The sequence below is a fragment of the Mytilus galloprovincialis genome, chromosome 1 (assembly GCF_965363235.1).
Source record: "Mytilus galloprovincialis chromosome 1, xbMytGall1.hap1.1, whole genome shotgun sequence".
NCBI classification, from domain to species: Eukaryota; Metazoa; Mollusca; class Bivalvia; order Mytilida; family Mytilidae; genus Mytilus; species Mytilus galloprovincialis.
In genome coordinates, this window is record NC_134838.1 from 93,958,133 (window position 1) to 93,977,638 (window position 19,506).

General features: G+C 33.1%; 1 protein-coding gene across 4 annotated transcripts; it reads right to left on the reverse strand.

The window, feature by feature from the left end:
- Positions 1-355: 355 nt before the first annotated feature.
- Positions 356-18,534, reverse strand: LOC143045270 (uncharacterized). Of its 4 annotated transcripts, none has more exons than XM_076217674.1 (4): positions 18,510-18,534; positions 10,559-10,623; positions 5,658-8,351; positions 356-5,024 (listed from the first exon to the last, which is right to left on the reverse strand). In XM_076217674.1, exons 3-4 carry the CDS (start codon positions 8,296-8,298, stop codon positions 1,492-1,494), a joined length of 6,174 nt encoding a protein of 2,057 aa, XP_076073789.1. In that variant the 5' UTR covers positions 8,299-8,351; positions 10,559-10,623; positions 18,510-18,534; the 3' UTR covers positions 356-1,491. The 4 variants fall into 4 exon arrangements, with proteins under 4 accessions (XP_076073789.1, XP_076073768.1, XP_076073776.1 ...); XM_076217653.1 differs by lacking the exon at positions 18,510-18,534 and adding an exon at positions 18,265-18,365; XM_076217661.1 differs by lacking the exon at positions 18,510-18,534 and adding an exon at positions 18,255-18,336.
- Positions 18,535-19,506: the final 972 nt, after the last annotated feature.

Genomic DNA, 19,506 nt, shown 5'->3' on the forward strand with positions numbered 1-19,506 from the left:
AACTTGTCCGATTAGGCACTGACTTCTAGAGATATAAAATATCTGGGCTTCTTTTTTTTATTTTATGAGAAATAAATCTTCATATCCAATTGCAAATAACAACAAAAATTCATATGCCTGTATATGTAGGCTATAAATAGGCCTATAGTTCACATATTAATTTCAAATAATAATTCTTGATAAAGTTTACCAAAAAAAAAATACTGGTTTTTATCACTAAAAATTGGGAAGACACAAAAAGGGGATACAAACAATTTTATCTTTCCATACTCTTTCCTTAAAAAAAGAAAAAGATATGAACAAAAAACCATGATTTTTTTTGTTGCCACTTGGGTTCCTTTAAACCATTATAATAAGGACAATATGTCAGTCATATTGTTTTTTTGGTTTTTTTTGTGATTTAGTATTCGGAAAATATGGTTTTGGTTCTGGTATTATATATACTGGATTACTAATACTTGCTCTATCAAATTTAAAATGTTTAACCAGTTTTTTATCATTTCTGAGGGACATTTTGATACAAATTTGATACAAAATGTCAGGGTAAAAACACTGCTGTTTGGAGAATTGTTTTTGAAGATATCTTGGTGAAAACATTTTGGTCAGCGTTCAAACCTTACACACGAACCTTTATTTAAAACCTAAATAATAACTTCTTTTTTTCAACATTTACTAATAAATATTAATTAGCAAAATGGCCTAACTTGTATTTCTTCACCAAAAAAAGATTCAAATTTGATAATAAGCATTATACCCCTCCTTCTGTTAAATTAACAAACAAAAAATCAAATAACCAAAGTAAATAATTTTGGCAATATTTCAACTTTTGTTAAACAAACAGTTGCTTGACAATACTCTAACTAACCATGCTAAACATAGTAGCACCACATCTTAAATATGCTAACATTTAAATATTTGTTTAATCATTAAGATAAGATCAAGTTTTGATATTTTTCAAAATGAAGCTTGATAAAAAATATATACTAATACTTAAATAGTTATTGTCAGCTCTTTAAATTCATTTCATTAACAATATATAAACAACAGTAGACATAACTGTCATAATAGATATATCTATTTATATTTTTTTAAATTTCATTTTAAAGCATAAAGCTTAAAATAAAGTATCTAAATAGGAGGGTAAGAAAGAACATCCAGTATTCAGGAAATATAAAAACAAAAGATTGCATTATATCCAATAAAAATTTAAATGTCATTATATCCAATAAAAATTTAAATGTCAAGATAAGCTATTTTTTTTTTTAATTTTCTTTTAAAAAATACATGAACAGTTATCGTTAAAAATCCTTATGGTTTTTATGAAAAAGTGAGATACCAGCTTTTCGTACCACATGAGTTACATATATGAATGATCATACTGAAACTAGTAAAAATATTAATGATACTTATTTGAGAATTGCTTCTGTAACATAAATTGTAACAAAAAATAAATAAATGCAGTCTCTTAATATACATGCTACAGACACATTTTCATTCATAAAATCTATGATTCATCATATTATATAACATAGGGTGTCTGTAAGCTTCCTGATTTTCACCTGTGGCAGCGGCTGTGCCTGGACGTGGTACAAAGTCTCTTTCCTGAACCACGCTTGCACCTGATGGATGTGATAATTTAGCTGAGGCAGCGGCTGCCGCAGCATATTGTTTATCTAAACTATATGGACTGTTCTGAAAATAACCCCTTGTGTATTCACGGTCAAACACAGAATGTTGTCCGGGCACACCTGGTGGTAAGAATGGACTATTTGTAGCATCAGGAATATGCTGGGCATGATATACAGGATCCCGTGAGTACATGTATTTGTCAAGATGAAATGATGAGTTCAACATGTTACTACTAAACATACTAGATGCAGTTGTCTGAGGTAGTGCCCTGAAGTCTGTGATGCCTGTAGATGATTGACGGTATCGTTCATCAAATGTTTTTTGAGATGTATGTGCAGCAGCAGCTCGGTTATACTCAGTGAGAGTTGAAGCCCCAGGATATGTATGCCCACTAAAGTAACTACCAATGTCAAATCTGTCCATTGGGAAAGTGTCATGTGCAAGTTCTGGCCTCTGTGCTTGTGGAAGACCAGGAAAGACATTTCTATCTGCCACTGCACGTCGAGACTGCTCAAACATAAATTCACGTCCAGGAAGATAGTTGTCCTTTCCAAATATTGAAGCTGATGGAGCTGCTGTTGGCCTATCGATTGTGCGTCCTAAATATGGACTTTGACTCCAATGAGCTGGTCTAACCTCCTGACTAGCCCAAGTGTTGTGAAAGGGATTTCTAGCCATAGTTGCCATAGCAGCAGTGGAGCTACTAAACATATCTTCACGAGGTGGCACAGTTGTTGGTCTTCGAAGTAATGATGCATTATTATGTTGAGCTAAGGCATTGTCTGCCATTCTATGCAAATTTTGTAATGCATTCGGGTCACCCTGTGATAGAAAAGGAGTACTCATTCTTTGCCTCTGTAAAATTGCATCATTTTCTGAAAATCGCATGAAAGTTGAAGGAGTTGATACTGAAGGGAATGGACTTTCTGCTGAATGAATAATTGGTGCTTCTCGTGTAGTTGGAGGCATAAATGTGTTCATAGAGCTAATACTTTCATAAACATTGTCAGGTATTCTATCAGATGATCTTGATACATTTTCACTTCTACTACTGTAATGATCCTCAGTTTGACGGTCAATGGACAATATTTCCATTCTTTTATTCGACATGTCGCTACCCTGACTATTTTCTCTGTCATTACTATTTGTACTAAGGTTCAAAGGTGGTGCATTTGCACTGAGATTCAAAGGTGGCAAGTCTTTCTGAGGTGAACTTGGAATCTCAATTGGCTCTGATGTTGGTTCATTTTGAGAATTCATCCTTTCAATTCGATCATCCTCTGAGCGGCTAGCCGAATCAAACTGTTGAAGGTACTGTCCTAGATATTCTTTGTCAACTTCTGGCATAGTTGATTCCGATTGAGAGCCATAATCAGGATTTGCATTTGATTGTGGTTCAGGTTGTTGTATTGGTTCCATGATAGGAGATTGAGTATTAGGCAAATTTTCAGCTTCCAAATTAGAATATGGAAGACTGGCTTCCCTTTCATTTCGCTTTTCTTCTACTGAAACTTCTCTAGATGGTGTAGCTGTGTAGCTTCCAGATAGTGCCTCAACAGAATCTCCTTCTCTCCTATTTTCAAATCCTGTTTGGCTAAGAGTACTTGGCCCATAATCTATTGTTTGGACAGATTTAGGAGGAGATGACTCAAAGTCCCTTGGTGTATGTGCAGGAACACTATGAATATGTTCTGTAATATTTGATTTGGGTGGAGTTGACTCAAAGTCCCGACCAGGTGTGTCCATCTCATCTGGTCCTGATTCAATATCTCCCTCATCACTGTCAACAACAGGTGGAGGTCTAGGAGCAGGAGGTGGTTTTAAATCATCTTCAAAATCTGTGTCAATACCACTACTCATTTTGTCTGATTCTTGTTCACCTTGCTTTTCAACTACGACACTTTCATTTTCAATTTGAGGTTCTTTCTTTTCTTCAGTTTTTTCTTCAATCTTTGCTTCAATGTTCACCTCAATCTTTTCTTCAATCTTTGCCTCAGTCTTAACTTCCGTCTTTATTTCTATTTCTTCCTCCTCCTCATCCTCATTATCATCCTCCTTTTCTGATTGCTTGTTCTCCAAATTTGAAACAAGATGTGCGTTTTCCTTTAAGTTTTCATCTCCTATATATTCTCTAGTATCATCATCATCTTCATCAGGATTTGGCGTACTTAATAGAGGAACATCTACAGTGTCATCATCATCTTCATTCTCCCTTGGAATAGTTTCATCTCCCTCTTTTTCAGAATCATTTTCATCATGATTACTTTCATCATCTTTTGTTTCATCCTTTTTCTTGTCTTCTTCTTCAGACTCAGAAGGTGGTCTTACTTTTCTTGGTCTTCCTGCTTTCTTCTTAATTTTGTTAATGGGTGATTTTACTACAGCTTTTTTACTCTTTTCATCCAAAATTACACTTTTAGGTTTCCTCCCTCTTTTCTTTGGAATCTTTTCTACTTTTTTACGACCTCGCCTTCCTTTTGGTGTGACTTCACTCTTTTCATCCTCTTCCTCCTTTTTCTCCTCCACAGCTTTTTCAACTTTCAATTTTGATTTTTTTGGTCCCCTCTTTCTTTTCACAACAGCATTTTCCTCTTTTTCTTCCTTTTTTATATTATCCTCCTTTGCATCAACAGTTTCAAAGCTAAGATCAGTTTCAGGTTCTGCATAATTTATTTTCTTCTTTTTCCCTCGCCTCACAACTTTCGGTTTGGTAGTTACTATTTTTTCAATACTGTCCTTATTGTCAGGATATTCTGTATCAGTTGGTTCATCTTCATTTTCAATTTTAGCTTCTACTTTCACTTTTTTGTCTACTTTCACTTTATTTTCTACTTTCACTTTATTATCTACTTTCTCATTTGATTTATTTAAATGATTAATAGGTCTCTGAACAGGTAATGGTAATGGGACCATTACAGATTCATCACCAAATTCATCGTCAGATTTAAATTCATAGAGATCAACCACTTTATTTGCTACAAGAGAATCAGACTTTGCATCGTCATTAGTTTTATTACCAGTAGAAGTGTCAGCACTGTTTGATTTATCAATAACTGAATCATCTGGAGTTTCAATATCCTCACTTTTTGCTACTGCATTCACGATTGCAGTTATTAAGTCTAAGCTTGAGTCTAAAGAATTAACAGTGATGTCATTCTCTGATTTTACAACTACATCACCAGAAGCAGATTTTTCTTTTCGCTTTTCCCTTTTTTTGAAAACAATGTTATGAATTTTTTGCAAGTGATAACGGAGAGAACTTTTCTGTCGACATTTGAAATCACACATATTACAGGACACTGGTTTTTCATTTGTGTGCTGCCGAAGATGGACTCTCAGATTGTCTGCATGTCTAAATGCTTTACCACAATATGAACAACCATACTTTCTCTCTCCTGTTAAAATATATAGAAATAAATGGTTAACACAGATTTATGTCTCAAATACTTGTATCAATACTGAATTAATAACATCTGAAATTGCCAATATAGTAGACATGTACATGTATTATACATGTATATTTCATTTCAAAAATGTCTTTTTTTGGTGGGGTTTGTGTAGCTCAAGTCTCAGTCTTTGGTTTTCTATGTTGTCAATTGTATACTATTGTTTGTCTTATGGTTGTCATTCATTTTTTGTCATGCATGGCTTTTCTTCTTTTTTCTGACAATGAGTTTGAAAATCCTTTTGCTATCTTTTGCCACTCTTTTATTGTATGTTATTTGCTAGTTGTGTTTTTTACTGATGTTTTCATTTCAGTTGTGGATTGTAATGATTCAAAGAAGGTCAGTACCAACATAAATACAAATGTATGTAACTTCATCATTTTAATTTTGAAATATATTTACTGAGCCTTTTGCGATCTTAACCTATTAATGACTTCATGGTTCAGCTAACAAGCAAGCTAACCAAAGATTCTACCTTTATCTACACACTCAATGCATTTTGCTGTAACATAATCTGAATTATATACAAAATGCATTTGTTATATATATATATAACCAACCAGATGACTAATAGTACATTACCTGAATGTGTTACTAAATGACGATCTAGATGACTTCTTTTGAAAAATGAAAAGTCACATCCAGAATGAGCACAAATAAATTTCTTTTCTGCTTGATGATGAAAATCTTGCAAATGATTTTTGAGTAGTTTATGTGACCGAAATGATTTTTCACAATCCTCAACAGTACATTTGAAAGGTGTTCCTGTTTTATGAACTACACAATGACCGGATAATGCACCTGAAGTCCGAAACTCTTTATGGCACTGTTTACACTTGAAAGGTTTGTCAATACTATGCCATTTTAAATGCCTTCTCATATTATCTTCTGAGTGAAACATTTTTTCACAATCCTCGTAAGTACATTTGAATTGCTTTATTCTTGAACTATGAATGTTTACAAGGTGTTTCTTTAAGTTTGCTTTGTAGTTAGATTTGTACGAACACTGTGGACAAGAAAACTTTTTCGGACCATCAGGATCGTGTTTTAGGATATGAGATTTTAAAGATGATTCATATTTAAACTCCTTTTCACAATGAGGACACTTAAATGGAACTGGACCCTGACAACTTTCCATGTGTTGTTCTAGTGTTATTTCAGCACAGTGTACATATCTACTACACTTTCGACATAGTTTATGATCCATACGTTCCTTGTGTTCTCGGTGCATATGGTCTTTTAACTCATCATCAGACTCACAGAAAAAGCTACATCGTAAGCACATAAAAATATTGTGAGAATGAAGATGCTTTGCCAACATTGCTCTTTTGTGTGCAGTATAGTCACAATGTTGACAATTGTACACACTATCTGTTTTTGATCTCTTTTTTGAAGAACTTTGGTTTTCAATAGATTTATTTTCTGAACTAACACTATCATTAAGGTTTTCTTTATCTTCACTTTGATTTAAATTTTCCTTTGATACATCATCACATTCCATATTGCTCTCATTTATTGTTTCTGAATATACACATGTTTTGTCTTCATCCTTACATTCAACATGAGATTCTTCATCTTTCTTTGTTTCATCAGTTGTTTCCAATTCTGTATTCTCATCTTGTCCGTCCATTACCAATTTTGCTTGATAAACAAAGCATTTTTTCAAATGTCTTGTATTAGCTGCCTTTCCAACTGAAACTTTCTTACAATAAGTGCAGACAATCTCCTCTAATGGTTTCATTTTCCTTTTCTCTTTTTTCTCTCCTTTCTCAGTGTCTATTGGTTTTTCACTTTTTCCTTCATTATCAGCTTGATTCTTACTATTAGGTTTTTCACTGTTATTTTCAATATCATTTTCATTTTCAGTTTTTGTATCATCTTTATTGTTATCATTCACATTATCAGCCTTTTCAGATTTAACTTCTATCTTATCAGACTTGATTTCAGCACTATCACTTTTTTCTTGGTTTTCAACTGTTTTTTTCTTTCTTATTTTCTTCTTTTTTACTTTCACAACAGTACTTTCTTTCAATTCACTAGGCTTCTCCATTGTCAAAGATTCACCCTTCACCATTTCAACACTTTCATTCTTATCAGTAGTATCATCTATTGATGGTTTTATTTCACTCTGAGATGAGGGTTTTATTTCACTCTGTGAAAGCTTTGCTTTCTTCTTGATCGCTTTTGGTTTTAAAATGATATCTTCTTTAATCAAAGACTTATTCTTACGAGATTTCACAACCTTTTTACATTTATTATTATCAGTTGATTCATTTGTGACAGATTCTACATGTTCTATATCTTTGTCATTCTTTTCAATTACAAAATCATCATCTTTAATATTCATGAATTCATTTTCATCAAAGTTGAGTTTGCGCTTCTTTGGGGTAGAACAACGTGGGGATTTTGAACGTGACCTTTTTTTCTTGCCAGAACTATCTCCTTCTTCCTTTGATGGGTCATGTTCTTCATCACTTTGATATTTACGATTTTTAACAGGAGTCCGTTTTGAGGAGCGAGGAGAAACACTGAGACTGTCAGATGTGTTAAAACTACTAGACTTTTCTGATTCTTCTTTATGTAATTCATCAGCATCAGTGTCTTCTGTCATATTGGATTTTTGTTTTGATTTTGTTGATCTTGATCTATTTTTAGATTTTGGAGAAACTTTTTCTTTACTTCCCAAATCAACAACACAATTATTATGGACATCTTTACTATCTTTACTCTTATTGTTTTTCTTGTCGGACATTTTCCTCTTTTTTACATCTTTTACAGTGGTTGTTTTCTTTGTCTTTGAAGGTGGTTCTAGTTTTCTTTTTTCTCCTTCTGGTTCACATTTTTCAATATCATTAATGTCTTCATTGTGATGTACATTATTCTCTACAACTTTCTTTGATTTTTTAGGTGGAGTCTTTTTCTTTACACTAATTTCTACGTTATCATCTTCCATTTTTTCATGATTCTCATCTTTATCATTTTTATTTTCCTCCATTTTTTCATTGTCCAATTCAGGTTCTTCATCATCAATATTATTTTCCTGAACTCCAGAGTCATTGTCCTCGATCATTTCTTCCTCCTTGTCAGAAGAGTTCGCCATAGTTTCTTCTTCAACTTGTACTGACAAAGCTGACAATTTAGAAATGCCTTCATCAAGAGTAACTAGTCCAGGCTCTCTTGACCTAGCTTTGTCAATCCTCTTTGGTTCCTTGTAAGTCCTCATCCTGATTTAAGTCTTAACAACTCAAATTTACCTAGCCCATACTATCTTTTGCCCTGTAATGAAAAAGAAAATTCATTGTGATGTAATATGATTGAAATTTATTTTTAAATAAGCATTCTGTGAGTATTGCATAGCAATTCATAGTCCCTCATCGGTTAAAAATTCATTGTATTGGAACAAAATTTTAACTTGATCTATAACCATGATAACTTGTTATGGTGTAAACTATATAACAGATATCAAGTCAAAATCTTCAAGCATGACAAAAAAAAGTGTTGAAAACTGATAATTTAAGTGATTTTTCTAAGTCAAAGGAACATAAGTTTGAACAAAATCATAAAACCAGAACAAAATTCGAACTTGATCTGTAACTTGTCATGATAAAGCAATATGCGGTCATTGTTCCCCCCAGATATTTCATTTAGCAATCTGGTTAACAGGGAAATTACAACATTCATAACACAATCATAAAACAAATTCAGATAGCATCACATGAGGATAAAAGGCCCTAGGGACATAAGGGAGAACACATTATGCCAAAATTCAAATCAATATCTTCGATGACGAAAAAAAGTGCAAAAAACTTATTATTTAAGTGAATTTTCTAAGTCAAAGGATCATATCTCTGTACAAAATCATCAGAACGGAACAAAACTCGATTTTGATCTGTAACTTGTGGTGATAAACCAATACACTTATTATAAAATTAATACCTTCAAGGATGACAAAAAAAATGTGGCAAACTGATTATTTTAGTGAATTTTCTAAGTTAGAGGCCCAAATTTCGAGATAAAACAAAACACAGATTATCAAATCAATACTTCAAGCATGAGTAAAAAAAAGTGTGGAAAACTGATTTGTCAGACTGACGGTGCAAACCTTAAGTCCCCTTTGACTTTGTAGCTAGATAAATAGCATAAATGGGAAGTAAAACTGGACATTGCATTGTGTTAAGCATTAGAATTGGTTTAACTACACTTAAAGACAAAGGTAGATAACTCAAATATCAAATAATTAACAATGCCATCATCAATATTTTTTAGAACATGGATACACAACATTTTTTTATATATGAGAATGTAATTCGTTGAGTCTGGAAAAGTCAGGAAAATTGACAAGTATCAAGTCAGCCCCAATAATAAGTGTTGTGAATAAGTTTGAAAACATTTGGTTGAAGGAAACTTGAGTTAGAGAAAGGAAATGTAAAATTCAGCAATTTTTCCATTTGTAAAAGGGCATTAATATAGATTAGAAAGTGACACCCCCAATATTTAAACTCTATCTGTATTTTGTTGTTATAAGAGTTGTGTATAAGTTTCATAACATTTGGTTGAGGCATACTAAGGTTTATTAGAGAACAGAAACCTAGTATTCAGCAATTTTTCCATTTGTTAAGGGGCATAACACCTGAACACTAGAATGGTAATTAGTAATCAAAAGTACCAGGATTATAATTTAGTACGCCAGACGCGCGTTTCGTCTACATAAGACTCATCAGTGACGCTAATATCAAAATCTCTATTAAGCCAATCAAGTAAAAAGTTGAAGAGCATTGAGGATCCAAAATTCCAAAAAGTTGTGCCAAATACAGCTAAGGTAATCTATGCCTGGGATAAAAGTGATGCTACCCAAGCTGAAACTTGATCTGAGATTTGTGATAACAAGAATTGTGTATAAGTATACTATCATAAAATTATGGATGAGGCAAACTAAAGTTAGAAAACAGAAACAAAATTTCAGATTTTTTTTCCATTTGCAAAGAGGCATAACTCTAGAATGGTGCAAGTGATGCTACCAAATTCAAACTAGATCTGTGTTTGTTAAAAACGAGTATTGTGTATAAATTTCTGAGACATAACATTTGGTTAAGACAAACTACAGTAAAAGAACAGAAAGCAATTTTGGGACTTACCTACGGAGGAACATACAGGTGGACAGAGGTAAAACTTATTGCTCCTTCCACTATGACTAGGGGCATAAAAGAAAAAGAATTAACCTTGAATGCTGCATCAACTTAAAAATAATGAATCTGTGAAGAACAGTTTTCAATGCTCAAAATCCCCACCAATCATAAGATCGTGTTATAGAACTCATCCTTATATCATCAATATCTTGTCAAATATACGTTAAATTGTCCTAAATACAATGTAGGATGCATGCACTGTAATGGATTTTAATCAAGTTCCCAATAAGGTAGTACCATAAACACAGATTAATTATTATACCAGAGGGAAGAACCATTTTTAATGAACTCTCTTACCTCTTGTACTTTCTCTTTCAAGGGGAAGAACTCACAACTGAACATCCTCTTTTCACGTAATTCATCTGAAAATAATAAAAATTGTTATAGGCCAATGTAATCTATTAACCTTTGAGAGAAAATTCATATGTCCAAATATTAGTGATCAATACAAAGTATAAATTTAATCCATGCTACAAATGTATATACTGGTAGTACATTTTGTGTACATTGTGTGTATATATATATATATAGTGAAGCCCAAGTGGTCGTGTGGTCTAGCAGGACGGCTACAGTGCAGGCGATTTTCTGTCACGAAATCGCAGTAGCATGGGTTCGAATCCTGGCGAGGGAAGAACAACAAATTTGCGAAAGCAAATTTACAGATCTAACATTGTGGGGTTGATGTTTAGACGAGTTATATATATATATATTTTGTTGTAATTTTTCATTCATTGTAATTGGTCACATTGAATAGCAATAAAGCACCATGAATACAATATTATGTATCTTATTATACCTGCATCATACATTAAAACCTGTTTCCAAGTTTCCATTTATTATGTGTTGTCTCATGTGCATCCTCCAATATTCCTCTCCAAAAATTCTACATTTTTTCCATGAGGCCTATATATATATATAAGTGTGGTTCTTTGAGGAAAAATGGGGTCAGAATATCAGCTTTTTTCATTTTTTTTACTTCCGGGTTTGTAAAAATCAAAGTTCATCATTTTCTTTATGATTGGAAAGAAAAAAAATTTCTAGGGTCTAGGGGTTTTAATACGTTGGGTGTGGTAACTGTAACCACACATATTTTTATCTGATGTACAATGTATATATTGCATTTATGCCAAGGATGGTATGAGCTTCACCATTGTTGTTAATTAAATAATTATATCATCTTGCGACAAAAAAGGGTTGTTCAGAATATTTTGGGCACCATTATTTCCCCCATGTCATCATTTTGATGTTACATGTATCTGTAATTGTAATAAAATTCACATCAATAGAGTAGTACAGGTAAAGTATGTCATCTGAAATCAAGCATGTGCTAACAATCAAATGTACAGAGTCATTTATTTAGGGCTTCCAATTTCCTTTAATCATTAAACAATTATAGACTTCAACGATTGTGATTGATTAATTGGTTTTTAACCCACTTTCAACACTATTGTTCAATAATGTGATGGTTTTCATTGGTGGAGGAAGCCGGAGTGCTCAGGGAAAACAACAGTCCGTTTTTAAGAAAACATATAATCCTAGTTATAAATTAAGATTGGACTTCAACTGTTGTGTAAATAAATTATTACTTTATTGAATATTATCTAATTTATAAAACAAAACCAATGTGGTTTCTTCAAAGTGCCACTTCTGGTTTCAATGTAAACATACCACAATTTTCTGTTACCAGTGCTAGCTTTTAAAGTAAAGAAAGCATAAAACTTTGCTCAGTGCTTGGAGCACAAAAATGGGGATCCACTAAAAAATATGCTGAAACTAACATGATGCTGGCAATTTATTTCAAATACCACTTTGGAGATGTCAATACTCCTAACAAAAGGTCACTATTATCATATGTTTGGTTGTAAAATAACCTACATGTGACGTTTTTAGTTAAGTTTGTTGCATTCTCATTTCTGGTAAGAATTTGTTGATTTACAGCCATAGTGAATACTTCTAATGGAAATTCAGATAAAAAAAAATGTGAATTAAATGATTGAAAATCACAAAATGGGATTGATCAAAATCTGTTTTTCAGAAATGAAAAAAGAATTCTGGGATCCAAAGGTGTAAAGTAGACTGCATCAGTAGACCACTGGAACCACACATATATTTTTGTACATGGCCCTGGCCCAATCTAGAAAAAAAAAGGTGCTCTGCAAGGTGCAGCTTTATAGGACCGCAGAGGTTGAACCCTGAACAGTTGGGGCAAGTATGGACACAAGCTTGATACAGTTCTGAATTTGGATTGTGATCAAATTCTTGACATAATATGAGTTTCTAACACAAAACAAATGTCAAGATCTTACAAATCTATTATGCAATATTGTGCAATTAAAGATTTCTTCTTCAAACTTTTCAAAAATTTGGAATACGAAAAATTTGAAGAAAAAAATTTGAAAACTACTACCACCCCCCTTTTTTGCAACAAGTCCAACACCTGACATTTCTTTATACATTATTTACAAGTAGTGTAAGGGAGGTAAATCCGAAAACATACCAAACATTGTATGTTAACTGTTTTTGAATTACCTCCCTTACTCTGCTTTTAAATTGTCTTAATTGTCCATTGACCAGAAAAACAAAAAAGTTTCCCCTCTTTTTTTGCCCCTAATTCCAAAACATTTTGAGCCATAACCCCCCAAAGTCATTACTAACCATCCCTACATGGTATGGAAAGTTATGGTATAATTTCGGAGAGATTCATACACTTAAACACAACTTATTGTTTGAAACTACAAAAATGCTTATTTTGGGCCCCTTTTTGGCCCTTAATTCCTGAACTATTGGGACCATAACCCCCAAAATCAATCTCAACTTTCCTTTAATGGTATTGAACCTTCTGGTAAAAATTTATAGAGATGCATTTACTAAATCTTAAGTTATTGTATGGAAAACCTAGTTTTCCCCTTTTTTTCCTCTTATTTTGCCTTTTTTAGCCCCCAATTCCAACACATTTTGAGCCATATCCCCAGAGTCATAACTAACCATCCCTTTATGGTATGGAAACTTGTGGTACTATTTCAGAGAGATTTAACACTTTAACACAAGTTATTGTTTGAAAACTACAAATTGCTTATTTTAGCCCCGTTTGGCCCCTATTTCCTAAACTATTGGGTCCTTAACCCCTTCAATCAATCCCAACCTTCCTTAAGTGGTATTAAACCATCTGATAACCAGGTGCTCCACAGGGCGCAGCTTTATACGACGGCAGAGGTCGAACCCTGAACAGTTGGGGCAAGTATGGACACAATATTCAAGTTTGATACAGCTCTGAATTTAGGTTGTGATCAAATTCTTGACATAAATTTGGAATTTGAGAAATTTGGAGAAAAAAAATTAAAACTACTACCACCCCCTTTTTTGCAATAAGTCCAAAACCTGACATTTCTTTATACATTATTTACAAGTAGTGTAAGGGAGGTGAATCCAAACATACCAAACAGTGTTTGCTAACTGTTTTTGAATTACCTCCCTTACACTGGTTTAAATTGTCTTAATTGTCCATTGACCAGAAAAACCTAGTTTCCCCCTTTTTTTGCCCCTAATTCCAATATATTTTGAGCCATAACCCCCCAAAGTCATAACTAACCATCCCTAAATGGTATGGAGACTTGTGGTATAATTTCAGAGAGATTCATCCACTTTAACAAAAGTTATTGTTTGAAAACTACAAAAAAAATTATTTTGAGCCCCCTTTTTGGCCCCTAATTCCTAAACTATTAGGACCATAACCCACAAAATCAATCCCAATCTTCCTTTAGTGGTATTAAACCTTCTGTTAAAAATTTATAGAGATCCATTTACTAAATCTTAAGTGATTGTCTGGAAACTAAATGTGTCTTCGGATACCATTATACGACGCAAAAACTTTTTGCGGTCATATAAAAATTAAAAGAGATCCATTCATTAAAACTAAAATTATTGTCAGGAAACTAAATGTGTCTTCGGATGATGAGGAAATGATACCATTATACAATTTTGTGGTCTAATAAAAACAGTTGCTTAAACAACTTCCTGTCATTGCCTGTTTGTATCAACTGTTGTCAAAACAAAGAACATGTACATCACTCAAATAGCTGAGGAGGGAAGAGGTGAGACAGAGAACATTTTAAAATAAGAACAAATATTTTAATGACAATAAATGTTGAAGCACAATTATTTTTTTAATTAAATAATGGGGAATGTGTCCATAAGACACAGATGATGCCTTCGCTTGCATATCATATAAAGTTATAAAGGGACATAACTGAAGAACACTAAAAGTGACGATACCTAAATTTGTACTTGATCTTATAATTAGTTTTGTGGTAAAGGGGCATCAGGGATTGAAGTTCTGGCACTGGTAGCCCACAGATTTAATTTTGTAGCCAATATACATAGTTATATTCCAAAAAAGCAGAAACTTTAGGAGCCCACACCAAATTTAATGGGACCATTGGTGAGTGGGCCCCTGGTAATTTAAAACCCTGGGCATAACTCTAGAACGGTCAAAGTAATGCCACTGAAATTGATCTGTGTTTTGAGGTAATAAGACCAAATAAAAATAATTATATATGTGTGGTTCCAGTTACATACTTTTAATAATCAGGGTCAGTAGGTCAGCATTTTTTTAATTTATTTTTATTTTGGATTGTCAAAATCCAGAAAGAAATCATGCGTTTACCTAAATTATTTCCGGTTATATACATGCCTCTACCGGATGTCTGCCATTTTACATGTGTTTGGATTGAAAATAAACAATTATGTTATGTTTTTTCGTTAATTTTGTTGCATTCTGACATGAATTCTTGCATTTAAGCCATACCAGATGCTTCTGATGAAGTAAAGAAATCTATTAATTTAATTATTTTTAATTCACAATCCTCAAAATTTAATCGTTTGAACATTTATTTTTCAGAAATGAAAACAAGTATTCTAGGGTTGGGGGTTTAAACTAGGGTCAGTCGGGTAACTGGAACCACACATTTATTTTAAATTAGGCCTCAGCATTGTGTTTTAGTTTTCAAAAAATTTGGTTGAGGCAAACTGAAGTTAGAGAACGGAAATTCACTTAGGGACATACCTACCGACCTAGTCGAACAAAGGTAACACTGAATGCAACCTCTATAGATAAACAATTGCAAGATCAGAGTTAAGTTTATCCTGTCATAAAAAATATGTGTAGTTTCAGAACTTATTCAGGTTGCAATAAATGTTGATGATGTGCAGGGATCTCCATGGATGAAAATTGAACGATGGAGGAACTTTCACCATCATAAACCGTATCTACGCTGTACAGCGTAACGCGATCGAAAGTGTTTCATCCCTCCACATAAGGATAGGTGAACATGCTAATTCATTGCTTATTTAAATTATATTTATTTGAATTCTCATTATAAATACTATATTAAAGTATATATGTATTTTCAATAATTGTCGTTTGTAACCCTTCAGAGGCCAAGCCCTCATGCCCCCTCCCTTTCCCTTAGTCGAGAATGACCAATAGCTATCACGAAGGTCCCAATGTAGTTTTCTTGCTATTTTTGGTAATTGTTATGCGGGTTAAAATTCATGTGGAGCTTATTTTTCATGGACATTGTCAAATTCAGAATTCATGAACCCATTACCGGTATGGCTGGTTTGCAGCAACGACAAAACGAGTCGTACGGGTTATGTAAAAGGTTAAAAAGATTTGTAAAGCGAACGTTGTCAAATGAAAAGGTTTTTAATTACTTTATCTAGCAAATCGATGATATGCAACATGCATCTTTCAAGTCGGAATAGAAACCGGAAACGCGGATGTATCAATTTGATTGTAAACTACGAAATGAATTCGGAATTACGATACAATATTTATTTACAGGAAATATTAAAAGTTTTTACTTTTTAACTTTTAAAATAATTCTATATTCTCGTTACAATACAGCAGTACTCGAGTTATTTGCGATGAAATAATAATTACTGTTTTACGTCTTATTTTGTACTTCTTAAAAAGGGGGATGCTGATTGCGTAAGTCAAAATAAAAGCACGTGTTCTACTTGTTAAACTTTGTAACTGGACTATTAATTTATTTATTTAATCTGAATTATCATAAGCATTTGTGGAAACTTAATTAAATAATTCGACAAATGAATCGTCTATCTTTAGATAATATTCTCCTGTCTGCTTTCTTGATCTACCTGTACAAGCTCAGGTACAAGTGATTAGCGATCTTAATCCGGATATCCCTCAGGCGTTAGAACTGGATTATACTATAAAGAAAGCCTGAAGGTAATGCAATAACATGCATTTGATTATAATTGCTAAAAAAATGGCGTCAGGCTTTAAAAACGATCACAGTTTTGAACGATGGCGCAAGTCATTTAACGATGGCGCAAGACATTTTTTACGATGGCGCAAGACATTTGAACGATGGCGGGGCGCCATCGTTAAACAGGCCATAGAGATCCCTGGATGTGTATTACTGATGTTCAATGGACCTTATCACTTTTTCAGACTCTATGACACTAGACCTGATATTTGTCAACACTTGAACTATTAATATGATTAATGTCTTGCAAAAAAATTCACATTTGCACTGATGAATGACACTTCTCTTTGATGTCAAAAATATTATTACAGGAAAATGTGTGATTGCAATTAATAAGGCTCTTCACAATTAGTTCGGCCATATCGAAAGTGGGCAGATTTTCATAATGGAGGTAAAAACGGTGTGAAATTATGGGAACACATCAACAGAGCAGTTGCTTAGAAACATGCATAGGATTTCCAATACTTTCATACTATTTCCACCTCTTTCAAAATAATCGTCCCCTATCCAATATGGCCAAACTAACCGTGAAGAACCTTATTGTGGACAAATACAAAATAACTATGGCGATCAAGAACATTATTTCCTACTAGATATCTTTTATCAGATTCTTTAAAAATATAACATCAAATTGAAACTTTAAAAAAAATACAGAAAATTTGTATTCTTAACATTATAACAATGAAATTAATGTGTTGAAATTTCTTTTAGAATGTGAAAATGCCTGTGAACATCAACAGGTTGGGAACAAACCCCCTGGATGGTGATTATACCTGTATAGAGGGATAATCCTTCTTTAGAGGGATAAAATTATCCCTCTTTAGAGGGGTATTTTCGTTTGCACTGGATTTAAAGCAAATTAGGGCAGAATGGCATTTTCTAGTTATATTGGCTATAATCTCTAGCCTTATATGCATCAACATATGCACTTTGCTAAAAATTGGGATAACCAGTTTTCTGCTAAAGTGACAAAACTTGCAATCTATTGTATACCTATCTGAACACCTGATCAACAACAAAAGGAATAGTTGACCTTTAAATTTCATGTTAAATCTAACAATAGAAATTCTGTTCAGTGAGGCATAAGTGAGTAGAATTTACCTGATCATCACAGCTTTCAATCATGGTGAACAATAGATTTTATATTTAGTCAGATAAGCATCAAACTGGGCATGTGCATATTAAGTTAAGTACATCAATTGGTGCATCAACTGTTCTAGGTTACTGCCATAATAAGTAGAGAATGCCATTCTGCCCTATTTTGATTTAAATCCAGTCTAAACAAAAATACCCCTCTATAGAGGGATGAATTTACCCCTCTATAGAAGGATTATCCCTCTATACAGGTATAATCACCATATAGAGGGTTTGTTCCCAACCTGATCAACACCAAAATATTAGTACCCCGAATGTCATGAATTTACGAGGTTTGCTCGCAAGTAATCATAAACGATGATGGCACATTTGGATAAACATGTCTTGCGACTGTTAAATACATTATTGCATGAAATTCATCTATACAGCAACAAGCAGCACTAGCTGGACTTGGCTTGTGAAAACCGACATCCGATAACCCAAATAAACAAGGGTAATTATACATGCATTTCCATCAACACTCTTAATCTGCATTCGGTAAGACCTTATTGTTGACATAAATGGTGTCTTTTGAAATATATGTGACGTGTTTGATTGAGATAATTTACTTGCAATCACCTATATTGAAGCCAATTTCACTTTTTCATAGCATATCTTCTTCTTTTTGCTAAATATAGCAAATTGATTCTAGACAGCGGTAAATAAAATTCTTTAATTTGATTGGATAAAGTTATCGTCGGGATGTGTGTATTACAAATTCATTGGGAACAACATCAAAGAAACTGTCACGAATATGAACCAATACATAAACAAATAAACAAATATACAACAGAAATATCTGTCATTGATCAGTGTATTGTTACCAATATGCTGTGTTGTGTGTTTTTTGTTATCCGTAACAATTTACATAGACAGTAAGAGTTATCTCCCATTGATAAATACCTTAGTGTCGGGTTTGGGTAAATCATCGGTATATACCTATAAATCTATAATACTTACGAGGTCCAATTTGTCAGCCGTCATCGGGTAAAAATGCCAAATCAAAGAATTCAACTTTATTAAATATTAATAACTAATATAGGACAATGCTGTGATTAAAGAATACTCCATTCGAGGTCCTTTTGTTTTCCAAATAATTAATATTACCTATAAATTATAATTGATCAGTTTCAGTTCGACGGGTTCGACTGCTTTCAAAATCTTTCTGTTTGAACCCGTCGACCTGGAACTTATCAATTATTGGTAACATTATTTTTTTGGAAAACAAAAGGGCCTGGAATGGAGTATTTTTCAATGAGGCCCCTCATGGGGGGTCCTAGTAATCACATAATCACCATTTTTTTGCCAATATAATCACATAATCATTAAATATTTGCTTATCTTTAGTAATCAAATAATCATAAACTAAAAATATAGTCCTAGGTAATCAAATAATCATGAAATATTTGGCTTAATAATCAAATAATCATTAAAAAAACGGCCAAGTAATCACATAATCAAAAACCCCATGAGGGCCCTCTTCAATCAACAGCATTGTCTAATCAATAAAATGCAAATATGTCTCAAAATTAACAGATTTAGGCAAATAACTAGATCGTTTGTATACTGCGATTTTACAATCCAAGGTGTATATATAACATGAATCTAGAAAATCTTTTAGGGTTTCTAAAGAGACTACTAAACTGAGCAATCATCCGTAATTTTATTATATGCCGGCATTGATTATGCACAGCACTTCTTCAAGTTTTGACAAAGCTTAACTACTTTTGAATGACAATCACACAATACTGTCAAATTACATATCAGAAGAAACATATAATACAAATTTTTGCGATATTAACATAAAGTAAACCCAGCCCC

Bases quoted from the DNA above. Each gene is read 5' to 3' on its own strand.
- LOC143045270 (XM_076217674.1), bottom strand. From the start codon at position 8,298: ATGAGGACTTACAAGGAACCAAAGAGGATTGACAAAGCTAGGTCAAGA. The intron at 5,025-5,657 runs GTAATGTACTAT...ATATTTTAACAG, and splicing joins TCATTTAGTAACACATTCAG to GAGAGAGAAAGTATGGTTGT.